The 19,474-nt window shown below is 35.8% G+C and overlaps 1 protein-coding gene across 3 annotated transcripts in view; it reads left to right on the top strand.

The window, feature by feature from the left end:
- The first annotated feature begins 622 nt into the window (after positions 1-622).
- LOC124359600 (facilitated trehalose transporter Tret1-like) overlaps positions 623-19,474 on the top strand; it is a 33,365-nt gene continuing 14,513 nt past the window's right edge. Inside the window, exons 1-3 of one of the 3 annotated variants that reach the window (XM_046812483.1) lie at positions 623-975; positions 7,516-7,590; positions 17,334-17,683. In XM_046812483.1, the coding sequence (XP_046668439.1) occupies positions 7,542-7,590; positions 17,334-17,683 (399 nt within the window). In that variant the 5' untranslated portion in view covers positions 623-975; positions 7,516-7,541. Of the gene's footprint in view, positions 976-6,381; positions 6,506-7,515; positions 7,591-17,333; positions 17,684-19,474 lie in introns of those variants that run through there. The other 2 variants (XM_046812481.1, XM_046812482.1) reach the window with 2 other exon arrangements.

A 19,474-nucleotide genomic window follows, 5' to 3' on the forward strand; every position in this document is an offset into this window, starting at 1 on the left:
GGATTATCAAGCTCTGTGATCTCTTCAGTGGTCCTCCACATCAACCTTCTCTCTGTCATCACCACTTTGAGTAATGTCCAAACTGGAAATGGCACTAACAATCGCAACCGCACCTGAAAAGAGAACATACAAGCTTAGAGTGTTAATAGCCAATTTTCAAGTAATGTATGGATGAAGTGGAAATTTACGACAAGCAAAATATTTACGATTCAAAATTTTAATAGAGACTGACTATATTTGTACCTACTAATTCAGTAGAACTGTCAAACGGTTGTGTTGTACCTACATAATTAATAGGTATAAATACAGTAAAATATAAATAATAAAACGAAATTTCAGAGATTCGTACAAATTTATAAACTCACCTGTTTTGTGGTTGAATGCCCAAATCCATCGTAGGCTGTTGATTTTAATAAGCCATTTATATATCATGAAAGTAAATAGAATAGGCGATCCAAAATTACCTAAATAACAAAAGGAAAAGTACTGTCGTATGTACAAACTGAACGCCTATGCCCAACTGAGTCTGTGACTAGTTACAGAAACAGTCACCAGCAGTCTGGCGCACCGGTATGGCACCAACATCGCGAGTTACTAGCGCTGAGTGAGCCCTGCGGCATAAACGGCAACTACATTACACGTGTAGCTGGTTCACACGGAAATGGCCGCCGATGAATATTTTGTAGGCCTATATGCGGCAAATGCTTTACGAAATGAAAGTTAATTAGATCAATATATGAATTGGCTTTCAAATACTGCTGTCATAGAAATCTTGAATTTTCCTGGTTTCTACGCAAAAATCACATTCTGCACAGACCGAATCTAATCTAGTGATAGTGACACGGAACCGATGACGCATCCGCTGAACACGTCTATTTTGATTATATGTTGGCGTGTTTTGTGTTTTTGTTATATCAGTGTTTAGTGGAAAGTGTTCAACCGCGCATTTGGAAATTTGGATATTCAACTTTCCAGGTAAATAAATCTTGATAACTACAGTATTATCCGTAATAATATAGATTAATACTAAATGTAATGTTATTTATGTTGGTATGATTTAAATTAATAGTTACTCTTAGTTATATTTATATTTAAAGACAAAATATACAAATGTCGTTTTGACAGTTCCTAGCAAAATGTTCTATATTGTGTATTATTGTTACCTACATGCGTAGGTTTATTCATAATGTCAAGTCTAATACTTAAATATAATTGAATAAATTGTTTTTTTTTTTTTCTTTAATAGAAGTATAGAGAGTCAGAAATACTACAATGTTGCTCATCAATTTTGTTATGGTAATATTCATGACCGACTGAACAAATTATAAATTAATCTAAACAGGCCCTAGTATGAATATGAATTACTTCTAAAAGTAATAAAATAATTATTAATATACCACGAGTACCCATACCTAACTTTATTGAATATAGATCACTTATAATGTACAGTATTAATGTTAACGTGCGTAACACTTGACTCCTAATAAGGTTGAGAGCTGTCGTTTACAAGTGAGAACCTCAATGTGTGCCTACAAGATATTGTCACAGTAAATCTGCTCTAAATCAGTCATTGAGTATTCGGTTTTAATACTTTTGATGTAACTAGACTTGTGATAAAATCATCTAAAAACAATTAGCCTATTATTGTCATTCTTAAGAAAAATGCTATAAAAAAATGTTTAAAGTTTAAAAGTTTTAATAGCCGCCATTTGGAAAATACTACAGATAATTTAAATTTATTTGTTTCACCAACTGGCCTTGTTATTATAAACATTTGAACCAAATTTGGTATTATTTAATTTATTAGTTTTTCAGATTTTATTTTTAAAATAAAAATTAAAACACGTACAGGGTGGCGCATATGCAAGTTTTCCCAAAAGAAAAATTTAAAGGCGTTATAGGGTAATTGAAAAAAAACTTTTAGGCAAGAAAACAAATTCATTATATGAAATTACTTACATATACAATACAATACAAACAATACATATACAATGTTATAGTAGTTGTTCGAAATGTCCATCTTTATTTTCTATATACTTCATACAACGACTGAGAACAGAATCACAAGTTTTTAGCAATAAAGGTTTATCGTTATTAACAAGTTTAAATGCATTTATAATTAGTTTGAGTTCGTCAAGATTTTGCTGTTTTGAAGCATAAATAGTCTCTTATATAATACCCCACAGCGAAAAATCACATGAGTTCATGTCTGGCGAGCGCGCAGGCCAATCAATCGATTGTACCACGGCGACCAATTCATTCATTGAATGTGTTATTTAATATCGTACTTGGATACCGAAATGTAGTGAGGCACCATATTTTTGCCAGATGAGCGAATGAATATTGAAAACAGGATTGTTTTTAAGCTCGGGAACTACTACTTGTTGCAGCAACCGTAACTTTCTGAGTTAACATTTCCTTGAAGAAAATAAGGACCAATCAGTGCAGTACTCGAAATACCTCCCCATACCAAAACACCAGGCATATTGAGTTCTGCTTGGATTACTTTATGAGGATTTACATCCGACCAGTACACGCAGTTATGCTGATTAAAGCGTCCATTTAGTTTGAAACATGCCTCATCATACGAAAAAGGATCAAGAAATTGGGATCAGCCTCTGAACAGATAATTTTTGTCTCACAGAATTCCAATTACATACCGGAATCATCCTCGTGAAGAGCTTGGAGTAAAGATGGACTGAATTGCTTGAATTTTAATCGCTTTAATATTCTTTGCAAGCTTCTTCTTGATATTTCTAGTTCAGCAGATGCATGAAATAGTCGATTTACCGGGACTGGCTACAAAAGCTTGAGCAACTGTCTGCAGGTTTTCCCACACTGTCGAGTGGGTATCAAGGAAATCTGGATATTTACTACCACTAAAATTCTCTATTATTATCACAGTATTTGTATTATACTCCCACCACAACTGAAGGACGTAAATTCGTTGTTGGGTTGTAAAAATAAAAAACACACACAAACAAGTAACAGATGAAAAAACGTCACTTTACAGTAGCCACTGGAACAGACAACAATGAACTTACTCCGTGTTACTGCCAACTTAACATAGTTACTAACCTATCGAACAAAATATCCCAATTTATGGGGAAACTGACACATGTGCCACCCTGTAGAGACAGACAGCATCAGATCATAAGGTGAAATAAGGTGTATGTTCGTCTTGACCTGAGCAATAGCGTTGTATATCTTTGTCCAGATTTACGGGACCAGCAGTGTTTATATACTTTCAAAACCTAAAAAAATTGCATGCGAAGCCGCGGGGAACTACTATATCATATCCATAAATATCTACGTGTTGTGGAGTAGGTGTATTCGCCCTTCATAAGTTGCTGTTATCTTTATCATCTGGACTGCGTGTAAACATCAGCTGTATCCTGCTTTAAAGTTTACAAACTATCTTATTTAAATGAAAATTCTCAGCTGACCCATACAATAATTTAATTATAGATTCAATTAAAGCTTTACATACGGATATTTTACAATTTGAATTAATGGTTTTTTATCACGCAGCCATACAAGACAACATTTTCTTTTGCAATCTTGCAGTATGATTCTTCCAAGATTTATCAATTATTATTCTCTATGTAACTGCAGTTTCCTAACAGTTGCATTTATTTGCAACTGCATACCTGTTAATGTTGAGATTCTAAAAATTATACAGGAGCACTTGTATATTATGTTACTGGTTTTCTCACTACATTTTTATTTCTCAAATGAACTCACGATCAGTCCCATGCCATAAAACCACTCACGAACCCGACCAAAACCGGCTTGTAACATGCTTTCAGCTGTTACCTGTTACTTGTCCAAGATTGGTACTACTCGTCCGGCACTGGGAGTCAGACTGCAACTGATTACCGCGGTCGCTTTTTCTTTCGAGCGGCGACCAAACCACACGCGGTATGAACCACACTGCGATTACAGTCAGTGTTTGCGCAGGATCTGCACGGCTTCAGGGCTGACTAGTATTAGCATACGATTAAAATAGTTTAGGGCAGCCGGTTAATATGGATATGGTGGAAACTGTTATTAGGGCGAGCAGGGTATAAGGCTGGCCAAGTTGTGTTTATAGGCCTACTGCAGACAGAGTGACTTTTATATGCTTTATTTATGATTGCTGATTATTATACTGTATAGTAACAGGTATTCTGTTGTACAAGATGCTTTATTATAACAATGCATCATAGAGTCCCCAAAAAACTACAAAAAAGCAAATAACATGTAAAATCTGTTTTAATTGTTTTGTGCATTTTTATGTTACTGTACTTCGAGGTGAATTCGAGAATGTTTTTGATTTGTAAATCTAATCAGATACAGTTGAAAGTTAGAAGTTAAGAGATACAAGTTTTCAAAGCGCCTGCACTTTATAAATCGCAATTACGAGACAGTTACGTATATTAAATAGCCAAACAATATTTGAAGGCGCTTACAAGTTATGATGTATATTTGTATTTACAATAAATCCATGGTTGAACTTAAAGCTTGATTGTTAGATAGTAATGTGTACGCAGGTGTAGCATGTGTCTTTTTATAATTTTTTGTGGTTCGAAAAACACCTCAGCCTATATAATATTTTAAATCATTGTTATTGATATGATTTTAAGTGACGGTTACGAATTAGTATAGCGATTATTCCTAAGACTCGGGGACTTTTACAAAACATGCGTACGGTATCCCAAGAAAATAAAACCAGCGGAACTAATTCAAAGGGTGATTGCCATTTGTAAACCAGATCGAGTTAAGCACCAGCTAATCGAATCCAATATTTACAGGGTGCACCAACCAAGTCGTTGACTGACTTTGTGCTTGCCATTCGGAGTTCTGCCACCATTCTCCTACTATCTACAACAGACGAAACTATATTTCACGACATTTTGACTGGTTTAAATTATTAACCCAGAGCAGGTTACTTGGTTTTCCAACGCAGAGATCATTATTGTTGCAGTTATCCCCCACACTGGAATCGACTAAAACCGTACACCGACCTCAAAATCAGCCTAATCGCCAGTTTCAACGACCGACTTATACACAGTCTTACCATTGATTAGTTCCTTATGACCGTAATGAAGTAGGAATTAGAATTGAACTCCGGTGCGCCCCCCCAGCTGTATACCGCGCGTCACGCCCCTGGCAGCTTCGCCGTTATCTCCGCAGTCCGGTCATAGACATTGTTTGCGCGATTACAACAAACACACAACACACTTACCCACACATGTTGGAATTGGTAACATCAGTTACATCATGTTGTTGCTTACAGATTGGCTACTTCCTACTCTATATTGTGTTCATGAAAACAAAATATTCGTTCCAGTGAAGTGAAATTTCTTAATGCACGTTAAAGTATCTCAGTAGACATACTTAGTGTGCAACATTTTTTGGGCCTATAATTGTATAAAAGAGTTGTGTACTCTGTCTTAAAACCGTGATTCCACAGGATTAAAGACCCTCGACGTACCAAACCTGTCTTAAGTGCACTTAAACTCTTAATGGTCCAGCTGCACTTTCAATTACTTCCCAATGTGCACTGATCACTTAATGCAATTATTATTTATTACTTAATTAAATAATAATAAATAAAAAGAGTCCAAATACGATACTAAATACTATAGCTTACATTCTTTAGTACTAAATTACAATCGTCATTCGACTACTAAAGTGTCTCATGGAAATACTACGTATTTTATAATATTTCATAATATTATTTAATCTTATTAACAATATTTTTATTGGTTTCTACACATTTCCTTGATACCAGTTGACGACTTCGTACGTAGATAGTTTGGGCTGCGACAGTCAGCTGTGTGTTTAGTGATTAAGGTCTATCATCCTTCAGGACCCCCCTCTTCTGGACATTTCTAAGGTGTCCTTCAAGACTATCATCTTTATGATACTCAGTTAAATTACATTATATTTGGATATTCAGGTAAAATATTAACAGCATTGAGAGATTTAATTAAGATAATAAGCCATTACCACATTTTCAAGATATTCACCTAAGCATTTTTGAGGAGTGGAAATACATAATGGGGTAAGTCAGGATTTAGCAGAATTTAGTGGTAATACGAATAATACTTCTGAAAGAATCATTGGTTTTTTTGTAAAATGCTACTATAAACAAAGATAAAAAAATAACCCTAGGCTACCGGTTGAAATAACAAGCAATCATGTGACTTCCTTCTGTGCACCAAAAATATAGTCGTTTTTCAGTTAACGCTTACTGTCTCTATATTTAACCATCAGCCACAAAGTTCATTGGAGAATGTCCTATTAAATACACATGGCTTGTTTTATCGAGCGAGCCGTCTATTTGTTCCGATAAACACTGGGAATGTAGGCCTATACTATTACTTAGTCTGTCTGATATGTGCTTTGGTCGAACGTGGAAAATCCCTAACGAACGAATAAAACCAATAAACGTTATTGGCTTTGTGTCCGAAAATCATGTTTGCATTTGTTTGATTTAACCCACCGCATATTTTTACAGGTAAGAGTTAAACAAATTAAATTTATTGTGTTTTGTTTACTTGTTACAGGTTTTCAAATTAAAATTACTGTGTGTGTTTTAATACTTTTCACCATAAAAGTAATTTAGACTTTAATGGAAGTTAAACATGAAAAAGCATAACGTCAACAAAATTGATTCTTTTTTAATCATTCTATATAAATAAACTACAATGTATTTTCATAAATAATAGATTTGTATTAATTTACAGAGGAGAGGAAGAGAAATACATTTTTATTTGTAGTACTGTACCTATTGACAAATAAAATATCGTTTTATGCCGTACATTGCCCGAAAATATCGGTTGGTTATTTTACCAGTAAACATTAGCCGTTGGGCATGTGACATTAACGTTTACTGGTTGTAATATCGAGCGTTGTGTCAGTCAAAACTGGCGCTTGTGGAAAGTCAAAACTGGCGCTTGTGTCAGTCAAAACTGGCGCTTGTGTCAGTCAAAACTGGCGCTTGTGTCAGTCAAAACTGGTGCTTGTGGAAAGTCATTTTGGCGTTATTCAGAGTAGTTTTACGTAATATTGTTCATCAAATCGTAATTGTTTGAACATTTTTAGTCAGAGTAGCCGGTCGTATTTTCAACCAATAAGCGTTAACTCTGAACAGCCTAAAAGTCTATGCCCTATAAAGGGCATATTTCCTCTACACAGTACCATTTTGTAATATCCCTTAACAGGCCAATTCTGTTTGTTTTGTAATAGTCATGTTGATATCACTTGGACCAATAATAGATATATATTTAAATGTAACCATGCAGTTCATTTTAGTACAATAATCTGGAAAAGTTATAGTGACGATTGTAACCTATTCCCATCTTGATTATTATTAATATACGTGACATTAAAAACAATTAACGAGAAGTGTAAGAAAGAAAATCTATCGATACACTTATTTCATGCTATACCAGCTTAAATGTCTTAATTCTGACTGAAATACAGGTATATTTTTTGTTATGGTAATACATTAATAATGGATTTCAGATGATATCAGACGCTTGGAATACAACATGAATCTTCCAGGAAAGCGGGGAAACCTCTATTTCTCCATATTTGCTGGTAAGCAGATACTTGTTTGTTAATAACGAATAGGAATTTATTGACTTTCATTAGTTTTGATACTCTGTGGCAACAATATCTTTTGCTATATAGACTATTTACCTATATATAAGGATCAACCAAAACTAAATTTATTCAAAGAAATTTTTGGATATCTATATTTAAAATCAAAACTTCTTTTTCAAATGCTTGTACAACTTTTAGTGAAAAGGATTATTGAAATCTTTGAGAATCTCATGTCTTAAATACATTTAATTGTGTTTAACTCCTTCTGAATGAGCTTTTGGTGTAGATAGTTATAGCGTCCAATGACAAAATTATAGTCACCTATCTGTTCACCTCAACACATAGAATCCTAGATAAGTTTGGTCTTTCACATTTCAGCTAAATAAACGCCAACTTTGGTACGGTACCGACCACCTCTTATAGAGAGGAAAGAAAGTGTTCCGTGTACAAACAAACAGTAACTGTCTACAATTACTGTATAAACTTCAATTTCTGAGCTTGTATTTCGTAATCTGAACTTGAATTTACGTAATAGCTCGAGAGATACTATTTGCGTCAGTTTTGCCCGCATTAATGACCAGGGGCAAACCTGAGCGGTACTTTCCTGACCTCAGATCTCTCTCATCATACAGCACAGGAGTATCAGCAATAATTACACCATTATAACGGAAATGCACCGCCAAGACACAGTTCGGCACTGTACACAGGCCCGTACTCAGCCACGCTTGTACAGGGGGGGCGGTACACGACGGGGCCCACCACAGCTGAGTACGGCCCTGACTGTACGAGCGATAGTATTGACCGCTCAACCTTGGCCGAGAACTGATAGGAGGGGGTAAAGGTTTACGATAAGACAGTTCCTGGTATCTACTGTATAGATTAATTACACAAGGCGTGTACTGTCAGGGTGTGTACAATGCCATAGTACTAAACAAACAATATCCGGCAACCGTGTCCTTGAACGATACATACCTTACCTCTGCAAATATAGGCATACTCCACATCTAGTCTGTATGGAGTTATCAACAAGGAGTTCAGACATTTTTTTTATGTGCTGAAATAGTTTTATAAATAAGTTATTTTATGAGAAACAAATAGTAGCACATTATGTTATAGAAGAATAACAAATAATTGTATAATAAACAGATTCAGTCAACACGCCATAAGTATGTTTATGACTTGGAATTATGATTTTAATATACCTCTGTATTTCAATACATCTGTACTGTTGCACAACATTATTAAGTGCATGTTTTAGAGTTAGTGAACTTGACAAACAACGTGCTGGTTGTGATTCCTGACAACGCTCTGGTATAATTTGTTTATTTTAACCTATATTGTAATTATGGGTTAGGTTAGTTATTACCTGAAAAAGAGATCAGATTGCAATTTCGAAACGTAGTGTTACTGATTTTTTTGTATGTACTGAACGATGGCGAATGTCCGGAAAATCCTGTTTCTTCACAACGCATTTGAACTCATTTACTTTATTTTTGTATTTAGATTACTGAACACAGAAAATTAACTGAACTGAACAATAATTCACTAGTCATGGCACATAGAGACAGAGCCAAGGACTGAAAGAGTAGTACGAACGTCAGGGCTGTGAGTGCGCGTGTGAGCGCACTGGGGTTGGTGAGGGTCTATAATCTTTCATCAATCTGATCAATCTTTCATTTGCTCAAGGCGTATTCCCGTCGGCATTGAAGATTGCCAAAGTTATTCCACTTTTCAAAAAAGACGATGCTTGCTTTCCAAGCAACTATCGTCCAATTTGTATACTCCCAGTTTTCAGAAAAATTTTCGAAAAAGCTTTTCTTAAACAATTTGAACAATTTTTTGATCGTTACGAGGTTCTATGTCGTTTCGAGGGCCTAGAGAGGCGAGGGCACGTGCTAAGCATATTCCTCGATCTCTCTAAAGCTTTTGACTGCGTGCATCATGCGACACTGTTGCACGAGCTGCGGTCAAGTGGTATTCGGGGACTGCCGCTCGATTGGATCTCGTCTTATTTTAAAGATAGAGAGCAGTACGTGCAGATTGCGAGTGTCTTGTCAGGCAAAGTCAAAATGCCCTACGGTGTCCCACAGGGATCAATATTAGGGCCAGTCCTTTTTCTAATTTATGTAAACAGATTGAACTCAGTAACTCAGATTGGAATGTACCTTGATCGGGGGCTTATATTGGATGATCACATTGAAAACGTTTGCTCTAAGGTTGGTTTGGGAATTTATGTCCTGCGCAATCTTAAAATGTGTATTAAAATGGCCTATTTCGTTCTAATACATCCACATTTGACATATGGCTTGAGATTGTGGGGAAGCTGTTCCAAATATAGATTTGAAAGAGTTTCCAGATCTCAAAAGAAAGCCGTAAGAATTCTTTCAAAATTAAACCCCAGAGACTCGTACAAATATGCCTTTAGGAAGCTTGGATTGCTGACCCTTCCCCGTCTCTATATTCTCGAGGTGGCCTTGTACTGCCGACTTAATTGCGAGTTGGTACGGAGCAGGGATGTCCACCAATATGGGACTAGAGGCAGGGATAACTTTCGAGTCGAACAGCACAGAACGGCAGTTTTCGAACACTTACCATCTCAAGTTGGATTCGGACTAATCAATAGGCTCCCTGAGGGCATCAAACAACTCAATGAAACAAAAAATTCAAAACTGGACTAAAATATTTTCTTATGTTAAAGGCATTTTACTTAACTCTGATGAGTTCATGATGGGCCGCTGGGATGAACATTTTTGAAATTAACAACAACCACGAAACCCCGGTTCTGATATATAAAAGAATCGTATTGCATTGTATGTATTTACCTTGACCAACGTCGTTTATCTGATGTACCTACTTATGCACTTTATATAGTTACGTTGACGCATGTCATGCAATATGTAATTGTTCCACACAATAAAGAATATTATTATTATTATGCTCAGGAGACACAGCTGTCCGGAGAGTATAAGAGAATTTCGGTAGTAGGGTTCTTCTCCCAAAAGCAACACAAACTTTGGTTGATGGGTTACAGTGTCATTAACCGCAAGAGGGTTTCATCCGGCTTGCAGCCAGTCAGCAAAAATTAATTTCCGTCAATAGTGAAGCAATAACGGATTTCTGTACTGTGAGTGAGAGATAACTATTAGTTAGAGCTTACATGTTAAACAATATTTCTAATAGTTCAATATTCTTACATAGTTAGACTATATTATTAATCTACTAAAGTAGGCTACATCCTACTTAAATATTGACAACGGATAAATGCTCATATACTGCTTTCTTGGAATTCACTTTCTCACACTATTCGTAGCGATAAACAAAAAGGTTGTATATCGATAATAATACTATATACTAGAGTGCATCACAGCGTTAGATGACGAATTCGCTAAATGTCACCACGTGCGTCCAATGTTCCTTGCACAAACCGAACCAGGCAGTGTGAAGCCTGGAGGAGGAGGGTTAACAGTCTGCATGTGGCCCCCACCTTTCAAAAATAGCCTACCTACTCCACTAGTGACTTAACTGATTACAAACCGCTCACAGTGCAATGCACGGGGTCTCATGAGCAGTGAAGAGCAAAGAGTAGCTCGTAAGGTAATCTAGGTGGCTAGATCTATAGAATAAGTTGGTGCCAAACGGCTAATAGCCTAATCGAGTAACAATTGAAATCTTTGAAAAAATCCTTGCGGTCTCAATGTGACATAATTTTTAAGAGTAAACTTATGAATGGGGTTTCTCTTTGAGGAACTTTCAAAATACGCTCATTAGTGAATGCTGGCAAGCATTTTTCTTACAGCAAGTAAAGTAAAAACTTGTATTTAAAGAGGCATTTAACAGTTATGTCTCAAAACTATAATATATATTTCATTCACTCAGCTTTTACCCATTATGATTAAATGCCGAACAGAAAATATAGCCACCAGTTTGAAGCTTCCTGCAGGAAATTAACCTTCCATCGGTCGCACTGTATCAATTGATACGCATCGCAGCACGTTCTCCTCGTGCTATTTCACGATGCGCGCGCCATACTGCCATCCCCTTCCTAATGGGCTTCCCTCTACGAGCTCCTCCCGTTTGTTTTCAATGGGGTGATCGTGACAGGCGGAGAGAAAAAGTGGGGATGGAGGGGCCCCTCCTGCCAACTAGAGATAGCCCGCGTATTAGAATAGTGGAATAAGCAGTCCGCGCGTTCTCGCTCTGTACTACTCTGAATTTAATAGAGCCTGGTGGTGTAATATGTATATGTATAAATGTAATATATTTATATTACATTTTCAAAGCTGGATGCTGCAAGGATGCAGCGCAAATTAAATTTATTTCATTGAACCGTGATTTTACAACGTAATTAATGGCAGGGCAATTACTCTTGTCGACATACAAATAAACCAATACAACGGAGTATCGAAATACCAAAAAAGACGTAAGGAAGTCTAATGTAACAAAGTAACTTCGTTACATTCAGTGGCGTAGCTATAAAACATTCGAGGGTGGATTAAACATCCAGGAGGATTAAAAAGAGCCCTACTTAGCATAGTAGTTAAAGAATTTATCTTCAGGGTCTCCAAACACAAAATCAACAATTATGTTGAGTTTTTTAATTGCATCTTTCGTATTAAAATGTAAACCAATAAAATTGTTTCGTAACATTATATTTGGTTCATTGCATTTTCCAACTGCCTTAATCAAATAAATATAATTTGTAGGTTACATTACTATTAGTTAGAAATTATTCGATAATTTCCATGTACTATAGATCAGATCAGCATTATAATCGCGTACGCCAGACGACACAAATGACACTTATCAGGCTTGGTCTCGAAGTAGACGCCATAAAGAAAGCTATGGGGATTGCCGACTTTAACATCATTGCATTGGAAAATGAATGGCAAGTGTTATCTTCTAAAGCACAAGAATTTTTATTCAGTGAAAAAAAGTTAAAGAATGCAACTGTTGTGTACTTTTGTGCCTACATTGTAATTCCTGTTTTCATGAATACATATGCTCGTGTATGGACAATAGTATAAAAAACGACATGTGCAAGCATATCCATTTGGTGGCTCGCTCACTCTGTAGCAAAAACCGATGACTCACCTTTGGAAATGTATGAGACTGGGGATTTGAAAAATGGACATCGATGATAATACAAACTTAAAAGAGGAAGTATTAAAGGAAATTTCATGTGACAAAATCAACACTCCTAATGACGAGGGCCCCGCACAAAAGAGAATATACGAAAAAAAATGACATCCTGATGGAATATATGACAAGAAAAACAACTACTTCAGACCAAAAAAGAATATATTGATAAAACATTTCACACAAATGTTAACTACACTAGAGGCAATGGCCACTACTGCGCAGATACCAGTTAAGGTAAGTCCAATCACTTTATGACCAGTTTTAATTAAACCACTATTTATTGTTTAGTAGTACAACATTTAAATTGAATTAAATTTAAAAACAAGTAATAGTAGCTCAAAACTATGCCACGGAAAATTCTGTCAAATTTATCGAATTTATGTTTTTAGGAAGAAGAGTGTAACAGGCAACCAGGTAATAGCAATATTACAAAACAAAGGAGTTATGTTTCCACGAAGAAGAAAAAAAAAAAATCCCTCGCAGAGAAGCCTCACAGAGGAGAAAAAAGTTGGAGATTTGCCCTGGACTTAAGCCTTCTGAGTAACAATGGCAGACTTCAATAAATTGTATAAATTTGTATAATTGTATCATAAATCTGTACAGTAATATAATATAATTAGGGATAATTTTGTATTTATTAATTATGTCACGTGCTATGTTAGGTATTTAAGTCAGGTAGTTGTCATTGATTTTGTCATACTTTTCTATAATTATGTTTTTGGTTAAGTAATTATTAATTTATTTTACTACAAATTAAGGACTCCACATTATAATATGTTGCTTTTGTCCTATTAATTTGAATATATTCCAATATCACAAAAAGATAACTGGATATGGTTATATAATTTATATTTATGGCATTTTATGTATACTGAATTAGCTTTAGACTTTGAAAATTATATAAATGTGTTTTTTATTCAAATTTGTTTTATTAAAGCTTAGTTTAAATGGGTAGATTTATCGTATTTGAATTTATTTGTTAATTTCATTTGCTTGAGTGTTGTTTTCTTTTGTTTTTCTAAGAAAGTTGGAGCCTCTACACAGGCAGTTCCTTGCCTTTTGAGGTCCTATTTTGTTTTCTTGAATTTTGTTTATTGATGTACCCTAGCTTTATTAAAATAAAAAAAGACATGTTCATATTTCTTTAATAAAAAGTAAACATTGTTTTATTTTTATTCTCATGTCAATTGTGTCTACAACTAAGGAGCAATGTTTTGTGTTTGTGCTTAAGGTATAAATGATGTTTATATAATTTTACTATTGTACATATTTTCAAGAAAATAAATAATTTTTCTATTCTATTCTAGATTATGACATTTTATTCGTTGTGCACCATCTCACATTTTGTAAAGTATCTTTGGAGTTATAAAGAAAGTTTCAATATTAATATAATTAATTCGATATAATTTCTATGTTTTGCAGATATGTTCGGATATAAAACGACTCATTAATTCGGATATAAAACGACTCATTAATTCGGATATAAAACGACTCATTAATTCGTAAGATAATAGAAATCAGAACCGTTCCGAACTGAGGTCGCTATCAGCCGCATGTACAGGGTTTGTCAGGAATGTTCGGGATTTATCGGTACTCGCTCGGCTCTGCCCCCACTCTTTCTCTCCGCCTGTCACGATCACCCCATTGAAAACAAACGGGAGGAGCTCGTCTTCCCTCTCCTCATCCCTGAACTGCCAGTACTACGCCTGACCTTGAACAGAGCGTGTTTACGAAGCTGTATCAATTAGATACAGTGCGACCATTCCCGTTTCAGATTTACGGTATCAATTTGATGCAGTGCGACCGTTCACGTATCATATTTACAGTATCATTGTGATGCAGTGGGATCGTTTCTGTTACGCTTTTTAGGTAAAAAATTTCAAAACGCAGTTTGAACTTAGAAACTGATGACGGTCAGGAAAACTGTCCATCGCCTCTTATTTTCTGATACAAGTGAAGAAGAGAATGAAAGGTTAGAATACATTGATGGTGATAATAGCGATATAGACGGTGAAGATGTGTTTGAAGAAAGAGAAGAAAACTCCGATTACAGAACAGAGTGGTGATGACGAACTAATGATGTTGGATGAATCACAGGCGCAGGTGATCGACCAGCCATAGCGCAGGTGATCGACAAGCCACAGCCGCAGGTGTGGGATCTCTTGCGCATAGAGGGAGGGATGAGTAGGAGCTCGACCATGCCTACCGCCACCTCTAAAACGTCAGGTTCGCGAAGAAGATGCACAAGACAACTTGTTTTTGACAGCTAAATGGGGTAAGAATGATACAATTAAGTGTTCTTAAGACCTAGGCAGTACAATCAAAGAACACAGCCACAAAACATTTTGCGACGTCTGCCTGGCGTGATTGGGCCTGCACGTCAAAGCAAATCCGAATTAGATTGTTGGTCCAACTTTTTCACAGATTCAATGTTAGAAAAATTGTTTTGCATACAAATCAGTATATTACCCTTGTACAGCTAAAGTACACTAGACTTCGTGATGCCAAAACCACTGACTTAAAAGGCGTAAAAGGCAATCGAAATAAAGGCGTTCGTAGGCATAATTTACCTTTAGGAGTTTTTAAGCCAAACAGGCAAAGTCTGGATGAGATATTTTCTACCGATGGTTTCGGCATAGAAAAATGCAGAATGACGTTTAGTCCTCAGACGGTTTAAAATTTCTCCTAAGATGCTTAAGATTTGATGATAGAAGTACTCGAGACGAGCGTAAAGAGATTGATAACTTAGCCGCTATCAGAGAGATATTTACAGACTTCGTAGGTAACTGTAAAAATGTTACTCTCACGGAGAAAATGTAACTATCGATGAAAAACTGGAAGCCTTTCGTGGTGGTTGCCACTTTAAACAGTATATTCCTTCAAAACCAGCAAAATATGGTATCAAAATCTTTGCTCTTTTGTGACACTAAAAACATTTTACACTAGCCAATCTTGAAGTGTACTGCGCTAAACAGCTAGACGGCCCTTTCTGGTCAGCAATAAGTCGGACGATGTTGTTAAGCGATAATTGGTTCAGTTCGGTAATGGTCAACAACCATTTGAAAGGAAAAAATTATCATTTGTTTGGTACGATTTAAAAAAACCGGATTGGTATTCCTTCTGAGCTGGACATGTACAAAAGGAAGACCTTTGCATTCAAGCTATTTCGTGTATGGTGAAAATGCAACAATGGGTATCATATGTACAAAAAAACAAAAACAAAAATGTTTTGTTGATATCAAGCTTACATTTCAGTGACGAAATTGATGCTCACACACAAATAAACCTGAAATTGTCTTGCACTACAATAACACAAAGTCTGGTGTAGACTGTGTTGGCAAGTTATGTGCTTCGTACAACGTTGCCAGAGGTACCCGCCGATGGCCGATGGTAATTTTTTATGCCTTGTTGAATGTGGCAGGTATCAATGCTCAAGTAGTTTCATTTGGAAATGAAGTTGTCACCAAAATTACAAGATTGTTTCTACTAGAACTCAGTAAACTCCCTTGTAGCTGAACACATTCAACGAAGGTGTGAGAACATACCAGTTGGAGGGATTCCCTTGCACATTCAACATGGACTGACGAAAATATGCCAATGCTGACCGGGATGGGAAATGATGTAAATAGAGAGAGGCCCCAGTCAGAGAAGCGGACAAGGTGTGAGTTCTGCAAGCTTGATAAGAGAACCCGACTTACAAAAACACTTTGCAGAAAGTGTATGAAAACCATCTGCAATGAACATACAGAGGTTTGTGTGCGTACGCTGCTAATCCGAAAATGTAAAACAGTGTTCCTTCATACATAAGTTCTTGAGTTCATTATATAATATATATATATATATATATATATATATATATATATATATATATATATATATATATATATACTTTTTTACTTTTTATAGAAATATCTTATATTTTTAGCGACAGAAACAACTACTTTTTTGTAGTACTGCAATTGTTTGGCTAAAAAGTGGCAAAATATATGTAACTAGTTTCAATAAATATATTCCATTATTCCTGATCGTTATTGTGTGTTATTTCTTTCAAACCCATGTAATTTACCAAATGTCTGTATCAAATGGATAACAGTGCGACCATTCCCGTTGCAATAACAATTTGGTTTGAGTGCACACTTTTTGGTAAAACATTTTAAATATTTTTTAAACTACATTTAAAAAACAACTATGATATATGAAAAGCATAAGACATATTTTTAGAACCTATAAATATAATATATTATATGATTATATTGGAGTAAAATACCACTGAAATTAGTTTAAATACAAATGTATCAATTTGATACAGTGCGACCTGTCATGTAACGTTTCAGGTGCGACCAAAGGAGGGTTAAAACGGCCTTCGAATGATTTGTATGAGTAATGATTGAGTCCGGCTCGGTTCAAATGGTTGTTAAGGGTTTGATTTAGACATCATCGAGGAATTTGCATTGATCATCATAAAGTTTACTTCATTGAAAGCAATGTTACTGGGGCAGAAAGTTCTTTATAAGAAATTTCTAAACTTCTAAACCTTGATCTAAAAAAAAATATTAAAATTACACGCTGTAATGCTATTGGCAATGTTTAATCTTCAGCGAACTTGGCGACAATCTCCGTAGCCACACACTACAGTTGGACTTCGCCAACTCTGCCGAAGTTGGAAGCTCCCGGCTCGTTCATTCACCTAGACAGCAATGAAGCTTCATGGGTGGGCTCACTCAATTCTCTCGGCAACATTTTCGGCCCATTCCTCGGGGGATGGCTGATCGACAGAGTGGGGCGGCGGTGGACCATATTGATAGCAGATCTGATGAATCTGCTCTCCTGGGTCGTGCTACTCGTCGCCACGTCTGTCTGGCACATTTACTTGGGCCGCTTCCTGGGAGGCTTCTCGGGAGGTATTTTGTTCGTGGCGATTCCCGTCTATGTGGCCGAGATAGCTGAGGTATCATATAACACTACTACGTTAGGCTTAATTGAACATATTTTCTTGATTTATTTAAAGAGTACGCTGAAGCCCTTGTTCCTACAACTACCCCCGGCAAAAATTTGAGATTTATTCCGCCAGTTTGTTTGATATATCACATTGTGCTTACGGTTATTGTCTTCCTGACATCATGCACCTAAATCCTACACATCTGTCCACCTCCCAACTACCCCTAGTGCACTAAGGGTAATTTATTGGTTCCTAACCCCTTCTTTTCTTCACTGATTCTGCTAAATACTTAGTTGTCTGACATTTTCCTGTTTAGTTTGTTACAAATTACGCTCTTCCGCGGCTGTCTCATAGACTCCATCCTACATCTGGTTGGTCTTTTGTACAAAATTCCCATGTACAGAATTCCTTTACGTTTTTCTTCTTCTCACTCTCTTTATATTCGTCTTCTTCCGCACAGAGCAAACAACTGGACTTCCTTTTGATTTATGATTCTTTTCAGGGCTTTCTATACCTCATCTCTTTTTTTTCTTTCCTATTGGATCATAACTAGTTTCGGTGCTGGATGCACCGGCTCTTTTACTCCAGCTTTGACACACTTCCTTCTTTTTTACCAGTTCCTCACGGTAAGCCATACCGAAGCTTTCCGCTCCTCTGTCCTGCTTTTAATGCCGGACTCTTTATCATCTTACCTTAGTAATATATTTCCTAATTCATCCATATACCTTACTAGCATTTCCATTTGAAGCTTTGAAATGTTGTGCCTTGTTCTTGTCTGCATCGTGCACTTGATTTGGAGGGACAAGAGGAACCCAGCACAACTTCAATACTTTCAACGGGTCAACCCCTTTTTCTCTACTGCTTACACATATTCTATATCTCCCGTAGCTACCCTATTATAGTATGTGTCATGAAAAAAACCTTCACCAAGTGTCTCAATCCCACACCATGTTTATTGTTATTAGTCACTGTCTCGATCATAACCCTCAAATATCCGACCTCCCCCACTTCTGCTAATCTACCATCTCCCATCGATGACACCATCCTGTTAAATTTTCTTTTGAATGAGAAAAACTGACTTGTCTATTAACACTTCTTGCTGCCTTTCTTAACATAACATTTTCCATCAGGTATACATCATAATATTATACTAAAAAAATAACAGTGTATTTTATTCTGATTAATTTTAATTATAATAGATTATAATGATTTTTTACAAATAAGATAGGTAATCTCAATAACAACTGTGCACAAAACGATCTTTTTTGTATGTTAGTAAAATAAACATGACTTACTGAGTCTATTTTAAGTTTTCTCTTTAACTGTATGGTCATTAAAAAAACTAAAACATGCTAACGATATCCAGCTTTTCACACAGTCACCAGCGCAACAAATTTAATCCCAGTATATAAATTTAACTTTCAGTACTGGGAAATCGATGTTGTTTTTTAATATGAAGACATAAAGACTTTGCTAACGCCAAAGTTGCCTAAACTATATTTTTTAAATGTCTGTGGGACAAAAATGTGAGTAATATGTAAATTACGCATTATATTGAATTTTTTATAGATGTTAAAGATGAATAATAAGTTTACGATGAATACTGAAAAACAGATTATACAATATGTACATGCCTTTGTATACTCATACATAATTAACCTTACAGTTTTCATAGTAGCAGCCTGTATACATGTTAATTAATAAATAATTGTTAATAACCCACTTAATAACATTTTTGGAAATTCACTGTAAATTTAACGATGTCACTGTAAAATTGAATTGAATCGCATATGTTATGTT

The sequence above is a fragment of the Homalodisca vitripennis genome, chromosome 4 (assembly GCF_021130785.1).
Source record: "Homalodisca vitripennis isolate AUS2020 chromosome 4, UT_GWSS_2.1, whole genome shotgun sequence".
Lineage (NCBI taxonomy): Eukaryota > Metazoa > Arthropoda > Insecta > Hemiptera > Cicadellidae > Homalodisca > Homalodisca vitripennis.